At 32.6% G+C, this 26,667-nt stretch overlaps 1 protein-coding gene across 1 annotated transcript in view; it reads left to right on the top strand.

Moving 5' to 3' along the window:
* LOC141289447 (A-kinase anchor protein 9-like) overlaps positions 1-26,069 on the top strand; it is a 61,531-nt gene extending 35,462 nt beyond the window's left edge. Inside the window, exons 4-8 of the mRNA XM_073821541.1 lie at positions 9,325-9,532; positions 9,705-10,045; positions 15,674-15,871; positions 20,097-23,579; positions 25,926-26,069. Of these exons, the coding sequence (XP_073677642.1) occupies positions 9,325-9,532; positions 9,705-10,045; positions 15,674-15,871; positions 20,097-23,579; positions 25,926-26,069 (4,374 nt within the window). The remainder of the gene's footprint in view (positions 1-9,324; positions 9,533-9,704; positions 10,046-15,673; positions 15,872-20,096; positions 23,580-25,925) is intronic.
* The last annotated feature ends 598 nt before the right edge of the window (positions 26,070-26,667 follow it).

Here is a 26,667-nt window from a genome sequence, read left to right as displayed (position 1 = left end):
TTTTTCCCTAGTTATCAATACAAAATATTTATTTATTTATATATTTTTTTAAATTAAGCACGATTTCTCCACCAGTTATAAAAAACCCTGTTTTTTTTATTTATTTTAATTTAAAACATTTATTTATTTCCCTTTGGCACATTTTCCCCTAGTTATCAATGCAAAATATATATTTATTTATGTATTTATTTGTTTATTTATGTATTTATTTATTTCTCTTTGGCACATTTTTTTCCCTAGTTATCAATACAAAATATTTATTTATTTATCTATTTTTTAAATTAAGCACGATTTCTCCTCCAGTCATAAAAAACCCTGTTTTTTTAATTTATTTTAATTTAAAACATTTATTTATTTCCCTTAGGCACATTTTCCCCTAGTTATCAATGCAAAATATATATTTATTTATGTATTTATTTGTTTATTTATGTATTTATTTATTTCTCTTTGGCACATTTTTTTCCCTAGTTATCAATACAAAATATTTATTTATTTATCTATTTTTTAAATTAAGCACGATTTCTCCTCCAGTCATAAAAAACCCTGTTTTTTTAATTTATTTTAATTTAAAACATTTATTTATTTCCCTTAGGCACATTTTCCCCTAGTTATCAATGCAAAATATATATTTATTTATGTATTTATTTGTTTATTTATGTATTTATTTATTTCTCTTTGGCACATTTTTTTCCCTAGTTATCAATACAAAATATTTATTTATTTATCTATTTTTTGAAATTAAGCACAATTTCTCCTCCAGTCATAAAAAAACCCTGTTTTATTTATTTATTTTTATTTAAAACATTTATTTATTTCTCTTTGGCACATTTTCCCCTAGTTATCAAGGCAAAATATATATTTATTTATGTATTTATTTGTTTATTTATGTATTTATTTATTTCTCTTTGGCACATTTTTTTTCCCTAGTTATCAATACAAAATATTTATTTATTTATCTATTTTTTGAAATTAAGCACAATTTCTCCTCCAGTCATAAAAAAAACCCCTGTTTTTTTATTTATTTTTATTTAAAACATTTATTTATTTCCCTTTGGCACATTTCCCCCTAGTTATCAATGCAAAATATATATTTATTTATGTATTTATTTGTTTATTTATGTATTTATTTATTTCTCTTTGGCACATTTTCCCCCTAGTTATCAATGCAAAATATATATTTATTTATGTATTTATTTGTTTATTTATGTATTTATTTATTTCTCTTTGGCACATTTTTTTCCCTAGTTATCAATACAAAATATTTATTTATTTATCTATTTTTTGAAATTAAGCACAATTTCTCCTCCAGTCATAAAAAAACCCCTGTTTTTTTTATTTATTTTTTTTCAAAACATTTATTTCCCTTTGGCACATTTTCCCCTAGTTATCAAGGCAAAATATATATTTATTTATGTATTTATTTGTTTATTTATGTATTTATTTATTTCTCTTTGGCACATTTTTTCCCTAGTTATTAATGCAAAATATTGATTGCTTGACTGATTGATTTTCATTAAGCATGTTTTCTCCTCCAAACGTCCAAACTAAAACAATTTATATATTTATTTACAATAGGCACATTTTCTCCTTTAGGTGTCAATACAAAATATTTATTTATTTCCATTAGGCATGTTTTCCCTCTAGTTATCAATGCTAAATATTTATTTATTTATTTTAATTTATTTTAATTTATTTTATTAAGCACCATTTCTCCTCCAGTCATAAAACTTTTACTTACCTATTTCCATTAGGCACAGTTTCTTTCCTAGTTATCAGTGCAAAATATTTATTTACTTATTTATTTATTTTCATTAAGCATGTTTTCTCCTCCAGTCATTAAAAAACCCTGTTTATTTGTTTGTTTATTTATTTATGTATTAGGCACGGTTTCTCCCCCAGTTATCAATACAAAACATACATTTATTTATTTATTTATTTATTTGCCTTAGGCACATTTTTCTCCCTAGTTGTCAATGCAAAATATTTATTTATTTATTGATGTATTTATTTATTTCCCTTAAGCGCATTCCCCCCCAGTTATTAATGCAAAATATTTATTTATGTATGTATTAATTTATTTTATTTCCATTAGGCATGTTTTTTTCCTCATCAAAACAAAAACTATTTATTTATTTACATTAGGCATATTTTTTCCTTTAGTTACCAATAAAAAATATTTATTTGTTTTTCCATTAGGCACGGTTTCTTTCCCAGTTATCAGTGCAAATATTTATTTCTTTATTGATGTATTTCTTTATTTATTTCACTTAAGCGCATTTTTTCCCCCTAGTTATCAATGCAAAATAATCTATTTATTTATTTATTTTATTTATTTATTTCCCTTAGGCACATTTTTTGCCTAGTTATCAATACAAAATATTTATTAATCTTTTTTTTTTTTTGATTAAGCAAGATTTCTTCATTCATTAAAAAAACCTGTTTTTTTTTGTTTTTTTTTTTTTTTTTTTTACTTTTTTTCTATTAGGCACGGTTTCTTTCTCAGTTATCAATACAAAATATTTATTTACTTATTTATTTATTTGCATTAAGCACGTTTTCTCCTCCAGTCATTAAAAAACCCTGTTTATTTTTTTATTTTTTTATTTATTTGCCTTAGGCACATTTTTCCCCCTAGTTATCAATGCAAAATATGTATTTATTTATTGATATGTATTTATTTATTTATTATTTATCATTTATTATTTATTATTTCTATTAGACATATTTTTTCCTTTAGTTATCAGTACAAAATATTTATTTAGTCATTAATTTATTTGTTTCCATTAGGCATGTTTCCTCCTCCAAACATCAAACAAACTGTATTTGTTTGTGTATTTATTTATTGATTTTTTCCCAATTATCCAATTATCAATAGAGAAACTATTTTTATTTATAATCATTTAGTACATTTTAAAAAATTATTTAATTATTGATTTATTTATATAAGTAAATTCTGTCCTCCAATGATCAAATTTACCAAAATATTAAAATAACAAATATAGAACGAATGAAAAGTTTAAATGTTTCCGTTAGACATCTGTGCATCAGTGGATGTGTTTAATGAAGCGAGTGTGTGTTTTTATGGTCTTAAACCAGTATTTATGTGTTTAAGTGGAGTGAGTCACGGCTGCGCGGCGAGAGTTGTGTTTTGTTAATGACTCAGGGGACAGAACTGTGCTTGTGAACGCTTTATGATGCAGCACAAAAGAGAAATACAGAAACCTTCACCGCTTGGTCCTCTCCAGCTCTCATGCTCAACGCACCATGTGACCCGCTGGTTGCCAGGCAGTGAAATCTTACAAAACCTGCCTGAAATTTCGGACCAAAGTTTCACAGCTGAGCTGCTGTTGATCAGAGATTGACTGAAAACACTTACTGTTAACTAGCTGACTACAGCTTAATCAATAAACAGATAAAGAGAGATTCAATGGAGTGAAATCAGCTCAAGATCAAGAATGTCCAACAGACCTTTCACCTCAAAATAGAGTTTTTTTTAACACAAAATATTTTTATTTATAAAATTTATTTCAGTTAGGCACATTTTATCCTTCGGTTTACAATACAAAAACGATAATATAATATAGGACTATAATAAAAATAATGATTTATTTATTTTACTTGAGTATTTCTCCTCTAATGCTTAAAACTAAATATTAACATTTTTATTAAGCATATTTTTCCTGCAGTTCTTAAAAAGAAAAAACAACAAAAAATCTCTCTCTCTCTCTCTCTCTCTCTCTCTCTCTCTCTCTCTCTCTCTCTCTCTCTCTCTCTCTCTCTCTCTCTCTCTCTCTCTCTCTCTCTCACTCTCTCTCTCTCTCTCTCTCTCTCTCTCTCTCTGTGTGTGTGTGTGTGTATATATATATATATATATGTATATATGTATACATGAAAGTATGAAATAAAATAAGAGTAAAAATAAAAAAAATAAAATGAAATTAATAATAATAAAAAATAATAAAAAATTAAAAATACAATTTGTTAAATAGTAAAAATAAAAAAAATCTAAAAATAATTTTATTATATAAATATAAAGCAGTAAAATTTACTGTTATAGTGAGAATCTTAAAAACGTATTGGAAATCTCTAAAATTAACATCACCTATTTCTGGATTTAGAGGGTAAATATGAATAATAGTGTCAAAATAATGTCAAAAATGCTCAAATTATTTTTTTATGCATATATTTTTGCTCAATTATATATAATATTTCTTTATTTACTTATTGTATTTGTTTTGGTTTATTTTTTACGTTCATTAAGAACATTTTCTCCATTTTTCAGTACAGTTCTTTTTGTATTTGTATCTTAGGATTTGTTGCAATGTGACATACTATTTATATATATATATATATATATATATATATATATATACATATACATATATATATATATATATATATATATATATATATATATATATATATATATACATACAGTATATATTCACACACACATACATATGTATAAATAATAATAATAATAATAATTATTATTATTATTATTATATATTTAGAATATTTTGATTTGTTTAATTAAAGTAAATTAACATTAAAGTAATTAAAGTATGGAATAAAATAAAAGTTAAAAATTAATAAAATAAAGTGAATAATAAAAAATTAAATAATTAAAAAAAGTAACTTAGTAAAAATAAAAAAATAAAAAAATAATTTAAATATATAAATATAAGGCAGGAAAAATTACTGTTATAGTGAGAATCTTGAAAATAATTAACTTACTGCAAAAATAAACAACATATTACTGGATATGGAGAGTAAATGTGATTAATACTCATTTGCTACATTTACAAAAATTTATATTGGTCCTAAAACTAGGTGCAAAATTTCCCAGTGCAAAATACATGTCATGTTTCTGTGAAATTGGCCACATTATGTGCTGGAGTTTGTGTATGTTGTGCAAAGTTGCATTGTGTTTGTGCAGATGTTCTCCTAAAAGCGCTCTCTCATGAACTGACAGGTAAATGGTTTCCACGAGAGGACAGAGAGTGATTTGACATCCTCTGTGATCGGGGTACAGTAATGAATTTGATAAAGCAGTAATCGCTCCTGCATCGCCCTGTCTTCCTCTTCCTTCGGGACACGGCGTTTCTTCTGATGCACTAACCTCACATTTCCTCCTGCTTTACCTTCATCTCTGAGGCTCAGCTGCTTGTGAATATGCTAATGCTGAGGCCACGGGTGCCTTCCTGTGGCATTTTAACAGCGCTCGCACAATTCACGCCTTCAATAGGGGAAAACGGGTCTGCTTGGCATTTTGTCGGCCGTATATATTATACTGGTGAAGGGGAGCGTGTAAAAGCCATATAAACTGCTTATGTAAGAGGGACGTTTAGCTTTTACAGGGACTACAATCATTGACAGAAAGGAAAAACATTAGAGAAAAGAGATTTAAGCACATGAGGTTCCCCTTTTCTACTGATAATGCATTTACGAAATTATGTTAAAAATTAATAAAAAATCTTTTGCATGTTATATCAAAATGTTATGAATTTTGATGACGACTTTTTATTTTTCTGTTTTCCATTTTAATTTTAGTTAAAGTTTGAGTAATTTAGTTGTTTTATCAGCTTAAAGAATCTTTTAGATTTTAAATTATTAATTTAAAATTCATGTAGATTTTATTTCTGCTATTTTAGATCAAATTCACAAATTAAAAAAATAAAATTTAACAGTTATTTAAGTTATTTATTTTATATTTTCCATTTTCATTTTAATGTTTTTTTCCATTTTTTAAATATATCTATACAGATTTTACTTTATTTTAGTACATCAACTAGTTAAATTAAAATATTTTCTTTATCCTTTATTCTTTATAAGATTTAATTTTATGTCTGTAAGCATTTTTTCATTTCCATTGTGATTTTAATTAGAGTTAAAATTAATTAAAGTAATTAAAGTAAAGTAATTTTGTGTTTTATCAGTTTTAGTAAAACACAATTAAATTACAATGAATAATTGCGCTATATATATATGTAACTATATATAATATAACTGTAGCGATTACTCTAATGATACTATAATGATATCTATAGCATTACTCTAATAGTAACTATAGGAAATTCTCTAATGATACTGTAGCAATAACTATAGCATTACTCAAATGATACCATAATGATACTTTGACAATAACTGTAGCAATTACTCTAATAGTAGCTTTAGCGCTTACTAAATGTTACTATAGTGATAACAATAGAGATTACTCTAATAGTAACTATAGTAAAAAAGTTACTATATATACACAGTCAAGCCCGAAATTATTCATACCCCTGGCAAATTCTGACTTAAAGTTACTTTTTATTCAAACAGCAAGTTTTTTTTTTGGACCAGAAATGACACAGGATTCTCCCAAAAGATAATAAGACGATGTACAAGAGGCATCATTGTGGAAAAAATATTTCTCAGCTTTTATTTACATCTGAACAAAAAGTGGCATGTCCAAAATAATTCATACCCTTTGCAAACTGTCACAATCTAAGGGAAAATCCAAAGTTCTATACCATTCCAAATAGTCCAAGCTGTTCTAAAGCATCCTAATGACCCTGATTCATTGGAAACAGCTGTTTTATTCAACTCAACAGATGAAAGACAGAAGCTCTCTGCTGTTGGTTTGTGGACAGTCATGGCTAAGACAAAGGAGCTCACTGAGGACCTGCAGCTGCGTATTGTGGCTGTTTGCAAGTCAGGAAAGGGCTATAAGACCGTATCTAAATGCTTTGAAGTTCAAGTAGCTACAGTGCACAGTATTATTAAAAACTAAAAGAGGTTCCGCACTGTGAAAAATCTCAGAGGACGTGATCGGAAGCCAAAAGTGACACCTGTGCTGTCCAGGAGGATAGTGAGAGAGGTAAAAAAGAATCAGCACCAAGGCCATCCTGATGAATCTGGGCTCTGCTGGTGGCAACATCTCAAGGCAGACAGTCCAACAGACACTGAACACCACTGGGTTCCACGGACGCAGACCAAGGAGGACTCCACTTCTCCACAGGGGTGATAGCGTTCCGGCACCACGCCGGATTTCCGGCGTACTGTGGCTGCGGGGAAAAAAAAAAATCAGGTTCGCGGATATTGATCTGTCATTTCTCTGAGATGTGCAGGTCAGAGAGCAGCTTGACGCTCAACGACTCAAACAAGTCACATTCTAGCCGATGAGCCAATCAGAAGTAGGGAAGGGGCGGGCCTTGTGTCTTTGTCAAATAGATTGATACAGGTTAAGGCAATGCTCCATGCGCGAAGGTGTTTTTAGCTCCCATACTGTACAATTGTCTCCTACTGGCAACTCAAACCGTAATTCATGGATATGTTTATGAAGCCAGGGGAAGACATTAAGGATTTCGATAAAGGCATATTTACAGGGCTCGCAAAATCGCTAGCCCGACGTCCCGGAGCTATTGGGTTTTCCAGTCGGGCTACCAACATTATTTGACCGGCTGCCCGACGGCTATCCTGAAGTAGAGGGCTCATGGGGTCCTTAAAACTAAATTTAGTTGTATCAAATTTAAGGCCATAAAAAGTGGTAAATATTTTAAATAGTAGAAGAGGATTAATTATTTTAAGAGGTCTTACAGTTGGGGACGGAAAGACGAGAATCGCGATAGAGCTGGATTAAACTTTAAGAGGCAATGATTTCATTGAATAAATATGCTCACTGCACTTTCAAAGTCAAAACGCGGCACTGTTGTCTTTATATGAATGTATCTGAAGGGAAGCGACTGTCCTCAGAAACGTGTCGTTGGCATTTTCATTTCATGACTGATAAAACAGCGTTAATGCTGCTTTGCTTTCAGCCATTCTTAGGGAAACCGTAATATTTCAGCGCTCCTAAAGCGCCCCCTCGTGACATAGAATTAATTTGCACGTCCAAATTTTTAGCTGTTTTTGGTCAGATTATTGCAAATCTCGACCAATGTTTTTTATGCAAACACAGAGTTGTAAATGTGAAAGAAGTTAATGTGCTTTCTAAAAATCTAAACAATTAGGACATTGTTTTAAATAAATGTTATGCATTATATACTTGATTTATTCATTTTAATGGGATAAAGGCTGAAATGCCAATCTATAAGCTTTTTTTGTAAAAAAAAAAAAAAACCTTTATCTGACTGAACTGAACCAACAAGTTATGTGTTAAAAGTGCGTCGCATACATAGTACCTCCACCCCACTCACCTCGGGGGGCAAGGGAAAAAAGTTCAGGCTCAGGAATTTTTTCCACTATCAGGCCTGTCTCCAGATAAGGCACACAAAAGCCCACTTGGCCTTTGCAAATGCTCATCTGGACAAAGAATAAAACTTCTGGTCTTCTGTTTTATGGTCAGATGAAACAAAAATTTAATTGTTTGGCCACAATGATGTAGCCTTCATTTGGCGTAAAAAAGGAGAAGCCTTCAACCCTAAGAACACCATCCCCACTGTCAAACATGGTGCTGGGAACCTAATGTTTTGGGGGTGTTTTTCAGCCGGTGGACCAGGGAACCTGATCACAGTAAACGGCTCCATGAAAAAGGAGCAATACATCAAAATTCTCAACAACAACATCAGGCAGACTGTAGAGAAACTTGGCCTTGGGCACCAGTGGACATTTCAGCACGACAACGACCCAAAACACACAGCAAAAGTGGTGAAGAAATGGTTAGCAGACAAAAACATTAATGTTTTGCAGTGGCCCAGCCAGAGTCCTGACTTAAATCCAATTGAGAATCTGTGGAGGAGCTAAAGATCAGGGCGATGAAAGGAGACCCTCAAACCTGAAAGAGTTGGAGCTCATCATTAAAGATGAATGGGCAAAAATACCAGTGGAGACATGCAGAAAGCTGGTCAGCAGTTATAGGAAGTGTTTGATTGCTGTAATAGCGACTGTTCTGTCGATTATTGAGAAGCGTATGAATAATTTTGGACGTGCCACTTTTTGTTCAAATGTAAATAAAAGATGAGTAATATTTTTTCCTCAATGATGCCTCTTGTACATCGTCTTATTATCTTCTGGGAGACGTCTGTGTCATTTCTAAACATAAAAAAAAAACTTGCTGGTTGAATAAAAGTAACTTTAAGTCAGAATTTGCCTGGGGTATGAATAATGTTGGGCTTGAATATATAATATATATATATATATATATATATATATATATATATATATATATAGTAACTTTTTCATGGTTTTCACTTTAGTTTTAGTGAACTATTATCACCCTGGGATTCAGTAGAAGTTCTTAGATTCTCCTGACCGAGGTCCATCACGGGCACCATTTCTGTGAAAAGGGTTTTATAATGAGGACTCATGAATCTCTGGTTCTTACTCTGGTCTCCCCGACAGGAGGAGGATCTGCAGCAGTCCGAAGCGCACATGGAGTCTGACCTGCAGAGCGGCGGCCCTCAGAGCCGCATACAGATCATGGAGGACGAGCTAGCCGCCAAGAGCATGGCCATGGAAGAGCTGAGCCGCGAGCTCGAGGAGATCAGGGCCGCGTTTGGAGCTGAAGGAGTGCAGCAGGTATGTGTCCTCAGGCTTTCGTTAAGGACTCGTGAGTCACGCTGGATGAGTGGGTGATGGATGGATGCCCACGCGTGACACTGATCTGACCTCACCGTGATTAGGCTGAGCACATCTCATAGCTGTTCATGTAACGCCTCCGCGTGACTCAGGTTTGAACAATACGAACGGCCTTTCTTCTTGACATTGAGTCTATTAGGCAGCCAGGAAAGTGACTTTCTGTCATGTAAATCTGCAGGAAAAGTGTTTAATTGAAACGCATGCGGTCCCCTGCTGTTCGAGACCCGAGGAGGCTGTTCAATTAGGTTTCGTAACAGGGCGAAATCGCAGTAATGGAGACGTCTTTGCTAGACGTGCTGACGTGTGTGGTGTGGATTTGTGTGCGCAGCTGCAGGACTTCGAGGAAGCGCTGAAACAGAGGGATGAAATCATCACGCAGCTCACCGCCAATCTGCAGCAGGCGCGAACCGAGAAGGAGGAGGTGATGAGGGAGTTCCTGGAGCTGACGGAGCAAAGCCAGAAACTCCAGATTCAGTTCCAACAGGTATCAGACCGGCACTCCATGTGTGATTATTAAAACAGACAAAACCCTTATGAGAACTCTTATTATTATGATTTAGTACAGCCTCTAACAGTAAACATCTTCAACTATAACAGTAGCTGTAATGATCATGTTAACTATAGCGATTACTCTGATAATAAAAATAACGAACAATACTATAGCAATAATTATAATGATAGTAATAACTTTAGTAATCACTGCATCAATAACTAAAGGAATAACTGTAATATAAATATTATGATTACATAAAAATAGCAGTAACTATACCGATTACTTTAATGATAATTGATAACAAAAATAGCACTAACTATACTGATTGTTTTAATGATAGCTAATGATACTTTAGTGATAACTGTAATACTAACGATAACTAGCAATTATAATAACTAATGATGACTATAATTATAGTGATTACTGTAGTAACTATCCAGGGTTCCCGCGGGGCCTTAAAAAGTCTAAAATTTAAAAATCTAAGTTTTAGGCCTTAGAAAGTCTTAAATTCGCTGTTCTAGGTCTTAAATAATTTTACACAGGTCTTATTTTTCCGATGTCCATGTAACGCTACGTCTAATGCTCATTTAAATTCTCTTTTTGTTGTTTCCGTGGTGTTGTAGTTCTTTATTTCACTATTCCAAATATAATTTGCTGTATTTAAACTACAAGTGAGACCAGTATGCAATAGCCAATCAGCTTTCTGTTATTGGCGCGAGTCTCTCTCGGATTGTACCGCAGAAGTAAAATGGATTTAACTTTTTAGCTTTGGGGAAGTGCAAGTTTAGCGATACTTCGCTTGAAAACTGAATATAGGGCTTGGCTAAGGCCAGTTGCTAACAACTGTAGATTTTTTTTGTCCCTCTGTGGAAGTTACTGCGTCTTCAGACAGAATCGCAGTAGCAGAATACAGGTCAAACTACCTTTTTCTGTATATAATGTTCTCAATAATAATAATAAATATAGGTCGAGCTAGCTGACCGCCAGCCTTCGAGATACTTGTAAAATGTTTTTTTTTTTACTTGCCCGACCGAACAAACCGCCTGATTAAAAGTGAAGTGACAAACAACTAGCGAAGCAGCGAAAAGCAAGAAAGATTCATATTTTAATACATTCAACGTAAACAGAAATTGATAATGGATAGTGTATTTCTGGTCTATTTGTGACATACTTTAAAACAAATGAATGTAACAGCACTCTAAAGAAACACACTGAGGTAAAAATTTAAAATGTATAGTTTATTTATAACATGATATAGTTCAGTAATATATATATTTATAAATCAATAAATGTGTTTAAAACATTAATCTCACTTTTAATTTTGCAGTGTAAATTATGTAATCTCACTGCTAACAGCCATTTAGAATTTATTGATAAATTCATAAAATAAATTTCAAAGGTAATGCATACATTTCAAAAGTAAAAAAAAGGCCTTTATAAAGGTAAATCAAATATGCAGATTTAAGATGTAAAAGCTAATAGAGCACTGATGAAAATATTGCTTCAGGAATTTTTTTACACTAGATATTTCTAGTGGTACTTTTATGGGAATGTTTTGTGTGGAATAGTATCTACTGATATGAAAAGTTCACTGTATATCGTAGTAAAAAAATTAAATTTATGACAGCCATGAAATTTTGTTTACTTTTTACATTAAACACATTAAATATTACATGTAATATAATATCTATTTCCATTACAGGTTTAGGTCTTAAATTTCATATAAGGTGGTATTAAAAAGGTCTTAAAAAGTCTTAAATTTCACTTGTTCAAATCTGCAGGAAACCCTGCTATCGATAACTTGATTACTGAAAGACTCCAATTACTCTAATGATACTAGAGCAATAATTAGCGATTACTCTAATTATACTAAAGCGATAACTAGTGATTCTAGATGATAGATGATACTATAGCGATACTGTAGCCATTACTTTAGCCCGAGTACAGTCGCCCCCCCTCCCCACTCCCCCTCTGGCCTGCACTCACATAGGGTTTTAGCATTCGTGCCAGAGCACGCTTACATCTTTATGTTGCGATGGTTTCAGGATAAACAGGAAGAGCCCTCTAATAGTAACTATAACAATTACTCTAATGATACTATAGCGATTACTCTAATAGTAACTATAACAATTACTCTAATGATACTATAGCGATTACTCTAATAGTAACTATAACAATTACTCTAATGATACTATAGCGATTACTCTAATAGTAACTATAACAATTACTCTAATGATACTATAGCGATTACTCTAATAGTAACTATAACAATTACTCTAATGATACTATAGCGATTACTCTAATAGTAACTATAACAATTACTCTAATGATACTATAGCGATTACTCTAATAGTAACTATAACAATTACTCTAATGATACTATAGCGATTACTCTAATAGTAACTATAACAATTACTCTGATACTATAGCGATTACTCTAATAGTAACTATAACAATTACTCTTATAGTAACTATAACAATTACTCTAATGATACTATAGCGATTACTCTAATAGTAACTATAACAATTACTCTAATGATACTATAGCGATTACTCTAATAGTAACTATAACAATTACTCTAATGATACTATAGCGATTACTCTAATAGTAACTATAACAATTACTCTAATGATACTATAGCGATTACTCTAATAGTAACTATAACAATTACTCTAATGATACTATAGCGATTACTCTAATAGTAACTATAACAATTACTCTAATGATACTATAGCGATTACTCTAATAGTAACTATAACAATTACTCTAATGATACTATAGCGATTACTCTAATAGTAACTATAACAATTACTCTAATGATACTATAGCGATTACTCTAATAGTAACTATAACAATTACTCTTATAGTAACTATAACAATTACTCTAATGATACTATAGCGATTACTCTAATAGTAACTATAACAATTACTCTAATGATACTATAGCGATTACTCTAATAGTAACTATAACAATTACTCTAATGATACTATAGCGATTACTCTAATAGTAACTATAACAATTACTCTAATGATACTATAGCGATTACTCTAATAGTAACTATAACAATTACTCTAATGATACTATAGCGATTACTCTAATAGTAACTATAACAATTACTCTAATGATACTATAGCGATACTGTAGCCATTACTTTAGCCCGAGTACAGTCGCCCCCCCTCCCCACTCCCCCTCTGGCCTGCACTCACATAGGGTTTTAGCATTCGTGCCAGAGCACGCTTACATCTTTATGTTGCGATGGTTTCAGGATAAACAGGAAGAGCCCTCTAATAGTAACTATAACAATTACTCTAATGATACTATAGCGATTACTCTAATAGTAACTATAACAATTACTCTAATGATACTATAGCGATTACTCTAATAGTAACTATAACAATTACTCTAATGATACTATAGCGATTACTCTAATAGTAACTATAACAATTACTCTAATGATACTATAGCGATTACTCTAATAGTAACTATAACAATTACTCTAATGATACTATAGCGATTACTCTAATAGTAACTATAACAATTACTCTAATGATACTATAGCGATTACTCTAATAGTAACTATAACAATTACTCTGATACTATAGCGATTACTCTAATAGTAACTATAACAATTACTCTTATAGTAACTATAACAATTACTCTAATGATACTATAGCGATTACTCTAATAGTAACTATAACAATTACTCTAATGATACTATAGCGATTACTCTAATAGTAACTATAACAATTACTCTAATGATACTATAGCGATTACTCTAATAGTAACTATAACAATTACTCTAATGATACTATAGCGATTACTCTAATAGTAACTATAACAATTACTCTAATGATACTATAGCGATTACTCTAATAGTAACTATAACAATTACTCTAATGATACTATAGCGATTACTCTAATAGTAACTATAACAATTACTCTAATGATACTATAGCGATTACTCTAATAGTAACTATAACAATTACTCTAATGATACTATAGCGATTACTCTAATAGTAACTATAACAATTACTCTTATAGTAACTATAACAATTACTCTAATGATACTATAGCGATTACTCTAATAGTAACTATAACAATTACTCTAATGATACTATAGCGATTACTCTAATAGTAACTATAACAATTACTCTAATGATACTATAGCGATTACTCTAATAGTAACTATAACAATTACTCTAATGATACTATAGCGATTACTCTAATAGTAACTATAACAATTACTCTAATGATACTATAGCGATTACTCTAATAGTAACTATAACAATTACTCTAATGATACTATAGCGATTACTCTAATAGTAACTATAACAATTACTCTTATAGTAACTATAACAATTACTCTAATGATACTATAGCGATTACTCTAATAGTAACTATAACAATTACTCTAATGATACTATAGCGATTACTCTAATAGTAACTATAACAATTACTCTAATGATACTATAGCGATTACTCTAATAGTAACTATAACAATTACTCTAATGATACTATAGCGATTACTCTAATAGTAACTATAACAATTACTCTAATGATACTATAGCGATTACTCTAATAGTAACTATAACAATTACTCTAATGATACTATAGCGATTACTCTAATAGTAACTATAACAATTACTCTAATGATACTATAGCGATTACTCTAATAGTAACTATAACAATTACTCTTATAGTAACTATAACAATTACTCTAATGATACTATAGCGATTACTCTAATAGTAACTATAACAATTACTCTAATGATACTATAGCGATTACTCTAATAGTAACTATAACAATTACTCTTATAGTAACTATAACAATTACTCTAATGATACTATAGCGATTACTCTAATAGTAACTATAATGATTACTCTAATGATACTATAGCGATTACTCTAATAGTAACTATAACAATTACTCTAATGATAAAATAGCGATAACTGTAGCCATTACTCTTATAGTAACTATATTGATTACTCTAATAATACTATAGCGATGACTGTAACGAATACTGTAATCTAACGATACTATAACAATAACTAGTGATTAATAGTAACAATAGCAATTACTCTAATGATACTATAGTGATAACTGTAGCTATTACTCTTATAGTAACTATAGCAATTACTCTAACAATAATGATAACTATAGTGCTAGTGATAATTATATTGACTAGAGATAACTATAAAAAATGAAAAAATTACTATAACTGTAAAGATAACAATAACTATATTAGTATCCATACTGATAACATTCTGATGCAGTTTTTGTTTTCTGTTGCTTTAAGTCGTCAAGCTTTGTAAAGTCAGGTGGATTCTGCATAAATTAGTATAAAATACATCCACCCACATATAGTGTAAAGCAGTAGTTAGCTAAAACCTTTTACCTGATACATTTATATTGAAAGAAACCAATAGACAAAATATTATAAAAATCAACATTTTTCTCACCTCGTCCACCGTTTTGAAAGCCTTCATGTCGGGAACGCATGTATGAAGTCATTCAGAAAGACGTTTTAATGTACTCAGGCTTGTTTTCATTGGTGTTATTATGTTTCATTGGTTGTTTGTTAATTTCTTTATCCTGACGCTTTCAATCTTCCCTCAGCTGCAGGTCGGTGAGATCCAGCGGAGCTCCAACATCAGCTCCACCGCTGCAGATCTCCTCCAGGCTCGTCAGCAGATCACGCTGTACCAGCAGCAGCTGGACGAGAGGGACGCACAGGCCAGAGGTCACCAGGAGAAGACGCAGGAGCAGCTTTTATTGATCGCGCAGCTTCAGGACAGACTGAGTGAAGCAGAGAGAGTGAGTTCACTATTAAACAAGTCAGCCCACTCAACGGCCATCAGCCCTAGGCAGCTGTTTCCAGTCATGCGATCCAGCCTCATAGAAATAAAGACAAAAAAATAGTATTGTTGCACTTGAGTCCTCATTAAAACAACCAAACAGACATCTTTAAACGAACTGAGTGAAAAATACACTTACTGAATAATTGCAGATTTATTTTCTAAGTAATCACATTAGAGCTGTCAATTTAACAAGTTAAGTGACTCACTGCATGATGTAGCCTATTAGGACGCAGTTATGTCAGTATTTGTCTCAGTGTACAAGTATTACACAAGCAGTGGAGCCGTTTTTCCACAATATCTGTGCAATTTCAAATGTAATATTGATTTTTTGCAACAGTTCAATAAACAAGAAGTTAATGTTGTGTTACATTATAGACCCAATATTGTCTATAAATCTGTTTTAGCTCAATTTCGCAAACGAAAATGGTTTTAAACAAAGCCACAGCAGAACTGTTGTGCAGTTAATGATACTATAGCGATTACTCTAATGATACTATAGTAATTACCCTAATAGTAACTATATCGATTTCTCTAATAATAATAATATAGCGATAACTGTAGCAATTACTCTAATAGTAAATATAGCAATTACTCTAATAGTAAATATATTGATTAATGATACTGTAGTGACTACTCTAATGATACTATAGCGATAACTGTAGCAATAACTCTAATAGTAACTATAGCAATTACTCTAATGATACTATAGCGATAACTGTAGCGATTACTCTAATAGTAACTATAACAATTACTCTAATCATACTATAGCGATAACTGTAGCAATAACTCTAATAGTAACTATAGCAATTACTCTAATGATACTATAGCGATAACTGTAGCGATTACTCTAATAGTAACTATAGCAATTACTCTAATCATACTATAGCGATAACTGTAGCGATTACTCTAATAGTAACTATAGCAATTACTCTAATGATACTATAGCGATAACTGTAGCGATTACTCTAATAGTAACTATAACAATTACTCTAATCATACTATAGCGATAACTGTAGCAATAACTCTAATAGTAACTATAGCAATTACTCTAATGATACTATAGCGATAACTGTAGCGATTACTCTAATAGTAACTATAGCAATTACTCTAATCATACTATAGCGATAACTGTAGCGATTACTCTAATAGTAACTATAACAATTACTCTAATCATACTATAGCGATAACTGTAGCAATAACTCTAATAGTAACTATAGCAATTACTCTAATGGTACTATAGCGATAACTGTAGCGATTACTCTAATAGTAACTATAACAATTACTCTAATCATACTATAGCGATAACTGTAGCAATAACTCTAATAGTAACTATAGCAATTACTCTAATGGTACTATAGCGATAACTGTAGCGATTACTCTAATAGTAACTATAGCAATTACTCTAATCATACTATAGCGATAACTGTAGCGATTACTCTAATAGTAACTATAGCAATTACTCTAATCATACTATAGCGATAACTGTAGCGATTACTCTAATAGTAACTATAGCAATTACTCTAATGATACTATAGCGATAACTGTAGCGATTACTCTAATAGTAACTATAACAATTACTCTAATCATACTATAGCGATAACTGTAGCAATAACTCTAATAGTAACTATAGCAATTACTCTAATGATACTATAGCGATAACTGTAGCGATTACTCTAATAGTAACTATAGCAATTACTCTAATCATACTATAGCGATAACTGTAGCGATTACTCTAATAGTAACTATAACAATTACTCTAATCATACTATAGCGATAACTGTAGCAATAACTCTAATAGTAACTATAGCAATTACTCTAATGGTACTATAGCGATAACTGTAGCGATTACTCTAATAGTAACTATAACAATTACTCTAATCATACTATAGCGATAACTGTAGCAATAACTCTAATAGTAACTATAGCAATTACTCTAATCATACTATAGCGATAACTGTAGCGATTACTCTAATAGTAACTATAGCAATTACTCTAATCATACTATAGCGATAACTGTAGCGATTACTCTAATAGTAACTATAACAATTACTCTAATCATACTATAGCGATAACTGTAGCAATAACTCTAATAGTAACTATAGCAATTACTCTAATGGTACTATAGCGATAACTGTAGCGATTACTCTAATAGTAACTATAGCAATTACTCTAATCATACTATAGCGATAACTGTAGCGATTACTCTAATAGTAACTATAGCAATTACTCTAATGATACTATAGCGATAACTGTAGCGATTACTCTAATAGTAACTATAGCAATTACTCTAATGATACTATAGCGATAACTGTAGCGATTACTCTAATAGTAACTATAGCAATTACTCTAATGATACTATAGCGATAACTGTAGCGATTACTCTAATAGTAACTATAGCAATTACTCTAATGATACTATAGCGATAACTGTAGCGATTACTCTAATAGTAACTATAGCAATTACTCTAATGATACTATAGCGATAACTGTAGCAATAACTCTAATAGTAACTATAGCAATTACTCTAATCATACTATAGCGATAACTGTAGCGATTACTCTAATAGTAACTATAGCAATTACTCTAATCATACTATAGCGATAACTGTAGTGATTACTCTAATAGTAACTATAGCAATTACTCTAATGATACTATAGCGATAACTGTAGCGATTACCCTAATAGTAACTATAGCAATTACTCTAATGATACTATAGCGATAACTGTAGCAATAACTCTAATAGTAACTATAGCAATTACTCTAATCATACTATAGCGATAACTGTAGCGATTACTCTAATAGTAACTATAGCAATTACTCTAATCATACTATAGCGATAACTGTAGCGATTACTCTAATAGTAACTATAGCAATTACTCTAATGATACTATAGCGATAACTGTAGCAATAACTCTAATAGTAACTATAGCAATTACTCTAATGATACTATAGCGATAACTGTAGCAATAACTCTAATAGTAACTATAGCAATTACTCTAATGATACTATAGCGATAACTGTAGCGATTACTCTAATAGTAACTATAGCAATTACTCTAATCATACTATAGCGATAACTGTAGCGATTACTCTAATAGTAACTATAGCAATTACTCTAATGATACTATAGCGATAACTGTAGCAATAACTCTAATAGTAACTATAGCAATTACTCTAATCATACTATAGCGATAACTGTAGCGATTACTCTAATAGTAACTATAGCAATTACTCTAATAGTAAATATATTGATTAATGATACTGTAGTGACTACTCTAATGATACTATAGCGATAATTGTAGCAATAACTCTAATAGTAACTATAAAAATTACTCTAATCATACTAAAGCGATAACTGTAGCGATTACTCTAATACAGGGGTTTTCAAACCTGTCCTGGAGCCTCCCCTGCCCTGCACATTTTGTATGTCTCCCTTATTAGGCACACCCAATTCAGGTCTTGCAGTCTCTACTAATGAGCTGATGATTTGAATCAGGTGTATTAGATGAGAGAGACAAGCAAAATGTGCAGGGCAGGGGAGGCTCCAGGACAGGTTTGAAAACCCCTGCTCTAATATATTTACTATTAGAGTAATTGCTATAGTTACTATTAATTAATTATACTGTAGTGACTACTCTACTGATATTATAGTGATAATAGAAACTCTAATAGTGACTGTAACAGTTACTCTAATCATATTATAGCAATAATTGTAGCAATAATTTAGCATAAAATACATCCACCCACATATAGTACAAAAATAGTTCCAAACAAAGCCACAGCAGAACTGTTGTGCACTTTGAGCAATGTTTCTTTACGAAATAAATTCATGTTTTTGAACAAATCAAGTGAGTCAGTGACCCATTCATTAAGACAGTCACCATAAATCAGTTAAGTGAATGTATCAATGACAGTATATTTTTTAAAAATCATTTTATATTTCAATATTGAATAGAATAATACTCCTTTATTTTCATAATTTATGCCATGTTAAATCAAAAATATTGAAAATGTAATAATGACTTTAAATGATCTTTAGGATCTAATTTCTTAGCCAAAATTAATGTGTGATTATTTTGTGCTAAATTATATTTGATCGTTGTGCAGTCAACTAGATTGCGCTTGCCATAAAAACTTGTTAAAATTAAAAATGTGATTATTATTATTTTTTTTCTGTTATCAGGTCCGCACACAAGCTGAAGAATCGTTTGCACAGAATTTACGAGAAAAAGACTTACTGAACACTGAACAGCAGCATCTGATAACACAACTTCAGGACCAGCTTCTGACTTCCAAACAACAAGTGGAGGATTTCAACAAACATCTGGCTGCAAAAACACAAGAGCTGGAGAGCTGCGAAAAAGAGCTCTCCTCATCCAAACAGAAAGAGCGCATGTCGTCTGGGGAAATCCTGCAGCTCATGAAAACCGTCGAGGACCTTCAGCAGCGCTGCCACCAGGGCGGCCAATCCGAGAGCGAGACGCTCCAGAGAATCGAGGGCGACTGGAGCCGCCAGATGGAGCAGCTGCGAGCCGAACTGGACGAAATGTACGGACAGCAGATCGTGCAGATGAAACAGGAACTTCGCATGCAACACTCGACGGAGGTGGAGCGAATCCGAGCGCAGCACCGCTCAGAAACCGAGAAGATCGTCCAGCAGCACCAGTCAGAGCTGGAGCGGTTCAAAGGTCAGCTGTTTCAGAGCACCGGAGGCGTTAATGTGCTGAACGTAAAGGTCATCGAGCTTCAGCAGAAGCTGCAGGAGACACAGGTGCTGCGTGAAAAGGCGGAGCAGGAACTGGCGCAGACAAGCGCAGAAAAACTCGATCTGGCGCAGAAGGTGCAAACCCAGAGTCCAGAGAAAATTCAAATGCTACACGATGCCATTAGCGACCTGCAGGCGCAGCTTGATGCGGCACACAAGGTCAACGGCGAACTAGAAGCCAAGCACGAATCAGAAATCACCAACTATAAGATCAAACTCGACATGCTAGAACGGGAAAAAGACGCCGTGCTCGACCGCATGGCCGAATCGCAGGAAGCGGAGTTGGAACGTCTGCGCACGCAGCTCTTGTTTAGCCACGAGGAGGAGCTTTCCCGACTTCGTGACGACCTCCAACGAGAAAGCCAGCTCAACGTGGAGAACCTGCGTGACGAGATGGCCGTGAGGCACCGCGAGGCTTTGGAAGTTTTCGAGGACAAGCTGCGGTCGGTGGAAAGCGAGAGATCCTCGTTGCTTCAAGAGATCGTAGGGTTGAAAAACGACCTGAATCGGGCGCTGGAAAGCCACAGAGCTGAGGAGCTGGTTGCGCAGCTGAAGGAACTGCAGACGGAAGTCGAGCATCTGAGAGCAGAGAGTGAAGAAAAAGAGTCGAGAGACGAGCTAACAACTCTGAAAAACGAGCGTGAAAACCTTCTGCAGAAAATCAACCACCTTACCTTAGAAAACGAACAAGCATGTTTGCAACTAGAAGACCTGCAGGATGAGATCGAAAAGCAGAGGAACACGTTCTCCTTCGCTGAAAAGAACTTTGAGGTGAACTACCAAGAGCTGAAGGACGAGTACACCTGCCTGGTGAATGCTAAACTGCAGCTAGAGCAGCGCTTGATCAAAGAAGCCATGGAATACGAGACAAAGCTCAGAGATGTTCAAACCAGATGCGAGGAAGTGGACGGCAAGACGCTGATTGAAAAAGACACCACTGAGCTGATGGAAAAGCTAGAAGTGGCCGAGAGCGAGAAGAAGAGCTTGGCGGAGCAGCTCTCAACGATACAAATGGATGTGAAACGTCTTGAAGATGAGCTCAAGAGGACGCTACTTGGAAAAGACTCTTCTGAGCTGATGGAGAAGCTGGAGACTGCTGAAAACGAGAAGAAGAGTTTGGAGGAGCGGCTCCTGCTGATGGAAACTGACATGAAGAAGCTTGAAGACGAGCTCAAGAATACACTAATTGAAAAAGACTCTACGGAGTTGATGGAAAAGCTGGAATTGGCCAAGAATGAGAATAAGAACTTGGTGGAGCGCCTCTCGCAAATGGAAACTGACATGAAACATCTTGAAGAGCTCAAGAAGACGCCAATTAAAAAAGACTCTACGGAGTTGATGGAAAAGCTGGAGACGGCTGAGAACGAGAATAAGAGCTTGACTGAGTGCCTCTCGCAGATGGAAATGGATGTGAAACAACTTAAAGATAAGCTCAAGGAGAAGCCGACTGAAAAAGACTCAACGGAGTTGTTGGAAAAGCTTGAGATGGCTGAGAACGATAAGAAGAGCTTAGAGGAGCAGCTCTTGACGTTGCAAGAAGAGCTCAAGAAAACACTAATTGAAAAACAGTCTACGGAGTTAATGGAAAAGCTGGAAGTGGCCGAAAATGAGAATAAAAGGTTGGTGGAGCGCCTCTCGCAGATGGAAACGAGCACAAAACAATTTGAAGACGAGCTCAAGAAGACGGTGGTTGAAAAAGACCCTTATGAGCTGATGGAAAAGCTGGAGATCGCTGAGAACGAGAAGAAGAGCTTGGAGGAGCGGCTCTCGCTGATGGAAACGGACATGAAGAAGCTCGAAGACAACCTTAAGAAGACACTGGTTGATAAAGGCTCATCAGAGCTGATTGAAAAGCTGGAAGTGGCAGAGAATGAGAATAAAAAGTTGGTAGAGCGCCTCTCGCAGATGGAAACTGCCGCAAAACAGCTCAAAGATGAGCTCAAGAAGACGCTGATCAAAAAAGATATTTATGAACTGAGGGAAAAGCTGGAGACAGCTGAGAACGAGAAGAAGAGCTTGGAGGGCCGTCTTTCAATGATGCAAACTGACATGAAACGTCTTGAAGAAGAGCAGAAGAAGACACAGATTGATAAAGGCTCATCTGAGCTGATTGAAAAGCTGGAATTGGCAGAGAATGAGAATAAAAAGTTGGTGGAGCGCCTCTCGCAGATGGAAACTGGTGCAAAACAGCTCAAAGATGAGCTCAAGAAGACGCCAATCAAAAAAGACACTTATGAACTGAGGGAAAAGCTGGAGACGTCTGAGAAGGAGAAGAAGAGCTTGGAGGACCGTCTTTCAATGATGCAAACTGACATGAAACGTCTTGAAGAAGAGCTGAAGAAGACACAGATTGATAAAGGCTCATCTGAGCTGATTGAAAAGCTGGAAGTGGCAGAGAATGAGAATAAAAAGTTGGTGGAGCGCCTCTCGCAGATGGAAACTGCCGCAAAACAGCTCAAAGATGAGCTCAAGAAGACGCCGATCAAAAAAGACACTTATGAACTGAGGGCAAAGCTGGAGACGTCTGAGAAGGAGAAGAAGAGCCTGGAGAAGCGTCTCGAGATGTTGAAGGGAGGCAGAGACGGAGAGCTGGACTGCAGCGTCGCTGGTGGGCAGTGCTCTGTAGAGACGCATCACGCTCACATCAGATCTTTGCAGGAGGAACTGGATGTGCTTCGCTCGTCCCTGCGAGAGAAGGAGCGCCTCGAAGCCGCGCGGCTGCAGTACGACGACCCCTCCTCTCCGACAGCAGCGCAGCAGCCGCAGCCGCAGCCGCAGGAGGGGAGGGAGAGAGAGACGCCTGCGAGTACTCCAGCGCGCCGGCTCGCTTTACACACACATTTAGCAGCGGCAGCAGCACACGAGGATCAGCTTTCAGCGTCTGACCGACTCCCGCAGCAGGTAAGAGCTGATGATAATGTGTGTTTGTTTACGTCGAGTCTCGTTCCGCAAACTCGTGATGCAACAGTTGGTCTGCGTTTATCTGCATCGCACTGCATTCAGAATGCACCAGCTGTGCTTGATTTGATGTGGAAAGCTTTTTCAGGAGATTTATCCGTGCAGAGCTGCAGGTGAAGACTGTGGGAGGAATTGATGTGCGTTCGAGGGCCGTTTAACGTGAGCCAGAAGGAACGAGAGATGATTTCGAATCGGACGGAGTGCAGGGCGATGGAGGGGCGAGAGAGATTGTGTTAGAGAAGAGAGAGGGAGACAGATGAGCTTTATTCTTCAGTGTGTAACACTCTTTGATCTCAGCAGCCCTGATGGAAATGAGTGAATGTAGACAGCCTTAGAAACACATCAATTAGACTTTAACTTAAATTTTTTTTTTTTTTCCCCACAAAACACATTTTATGGGAGAATCTCACAAAAACACATGCCAGTCACATTTAACCCAATTTTTTTTAACATTTAATTAAGTAATTTATTTATTATTTGTTTTATAATTTTGTATTTATTTTGTAATTTTAATTTATAAGTTTATTATCATTCTTTTTTGTGTGTGTGTGTGTGTGTGTGTGTGTGTGTGTGTGTGTGTGTGTGTGTGTATAAAGAAAATCATGTCTATATTTCTATAGCACATGCCCATTTTCTTTTTGCATTTTTTTGTTATTATATATTTAAAAAAAATTCTCATCCCCTAATTCTCATTTAATTTTTTTATTTAATTTTATTTTTAAATTAAATTAAATTAAATAATTCTATTTAAATCAGGAATTATAAACACATAAAGTCCATAAATGTTTTTCTTAGCATTTTTATATTATTATATATATTCTAATTTCTTAGTTCTCATTTTATTTCATTTTTACATTAAATTAAAGTAATTTAATTCAATTTAAAACAGGAATTATAAAAACAAGAAGTAAAAAATATTATAAATAGTGAAAATATAAATAAATGTATAAATAAAGAAAGGAAAAAAATAAAATAAAATAAAAATACTAATAAAATATCAAATATAAATATATATTTTTTGAAAACATTTTTATTTTAATTCTTTGCAGTTTCATGGCAGTATTTCCAGAGCACATTTGATGTCCATAAAGATTTTATTTACATATTTATGTTATAAATTTTTAAAAATTGTCATCTCCCTAATTCTCATTTTATTTTTTTTATTTTTAAATTAAATAATTAAAATAAATTTAAATCTGGAATTTTAAAAACTTATGATGTAAAAATAAATAAATAAATAAATAAATAAATAAAAGTATAAACAAAGAAAGGAAATAAATATAATTTTTTTTTTGAAAATTTTTTTTTTTGAGTTTGAAATATGACATTTTTTGCATTTATTTATATATATATATATATATATATATATATATATATATATATATATAATAATAATAAATAAATGTAATAAATGTAAATCTGGATTTTTAAAAACTGAAAAATACTTGCATTTATGAAGGAAAATTTATTAAATTTTTTATTATAAATAGTGAAAATATAAATATAAGTATAAATAAAGAAAGGAAATAAATAAAATATAATTGTATATTTTTTGAAAAAAAAATTACATATATTTTTGAGTTTGAAATATGACACACAGACATTTTTTGCATTTATATATATATATATATATATTTTTTTTTTATTTACTTAATTATTTAATTTACTTTAACATTTTTATATATATATTTAATTCTCATCCTCTAATTCTCATTTATTTTTTTATTAAATTAAGTAGTTCAAATAAATGTAAATCTGGAATTTAAACAACTTAAAATTACTTGCTTTTATGAAGAAAAATGATTATTTTAAATAGCGAGAATATAAATAAAAGTATAAATAAAGAACAAGAAATAAAAAAAAATTCTTGTCCCCCTAATTCTAATTTTTTTTTGTTTCTTTTTCATTTTATTTTTAAATTCAATTCAATTAAATTTAAATCAAGAATTTTTTATTACATTATTGGCGATACAAATATTACCATGATGTAGAAATAATTTACAATGTAGATAATCAAATTCTAATCCAATTATTTTCACATTACTGTCATGCGAGTGAGAGTGTTTGATTGTTGTGTATTTCAGTAATGATAACGGGAAAATTTAATTATCATGAAATAATGTCACAGCAACAAATCTTAATGTTCCTAAATATAGGCTTACTTGCTTTTATGAAGAAAAAAATATTGTTATAAATAGGGAAAATAAATATGATTAAAATAAAAAATATTAGAATTAAAAAAAACATTTTTAATTGTGATTTTGGAGTTGAAATCTCTGTGATCCGCAGGTGGAGACGGGAGGCGCTCAGGCCGATGGAGACGCTCTCAGAGCCTCGCTCATGATGCAGCCGCAGGAAATGGACGGCGTTGAGCATGTGAGTATCTGTCTGTCAATCAAACTCTTCATGTTCATATTCAGCTCAACACTTTAGGAGGAAAAAAACAAGTGTAAGATTGTAGGAAACTAATTTCGCTCACAAATTGCTAGTGAAGTTCACAAATAATTGTAACACTTTGGGGTTTAAAAAGACTTTAAGGTTTTAGTTTAGTTTAATAAACTAAATACATTTTATGGTTTTAGTTTAACATAATAAACTAAATAAATACATTTGAAGGATTTAGTTTAGTTTAATAAACTAAATACATTTTTTATGGTTTTAGTTTATTATAAAAAAATGAAATAAATATATTTTAAGGTTTTAGTTTAATAAATACATTTTATGGTTTTAGTTTAACATAATAAACTAAATAAATAAATTTGAAGGTTTTAGTTTAATAAATGAAATACATTTATATGGTTGTAGTTTAATATCATAAACAAAATAAATACAATTTAAGGTTTTAGTTTAATATAATAAACTAAATAAATACATTTTATGGTTTTGGTTTAACATAATAAAATAAATAAATTTGAAGGTTTTAGTTTAGTTCAATAAACCTAAATACATTTTTTATGGTTTTAGTTTAATATAAAAAAACTAAATAAATATATTTTAAGGTTTTAGTTTAGTTTAATAAATGAAATACATT

Source organism: Garra rufa, chromosome 17 (genome assembly GCF_049309525.1).
Source record: "Garra rufa chromosome 17, GarRuf1.0, whole genome shotgun sequence".
Taxonomy (NCBI): Eukaryota; Metazoa; Chordata; class Actinopteri; order Cypriniformes; family Cyprinidae; genus Garra; species Garra rufa.
The sequence above is the reverse complement of the archived record's forward strand: the minus strand, read 5'-3'. Positions and strand labels throughout refer to the sequence as shown.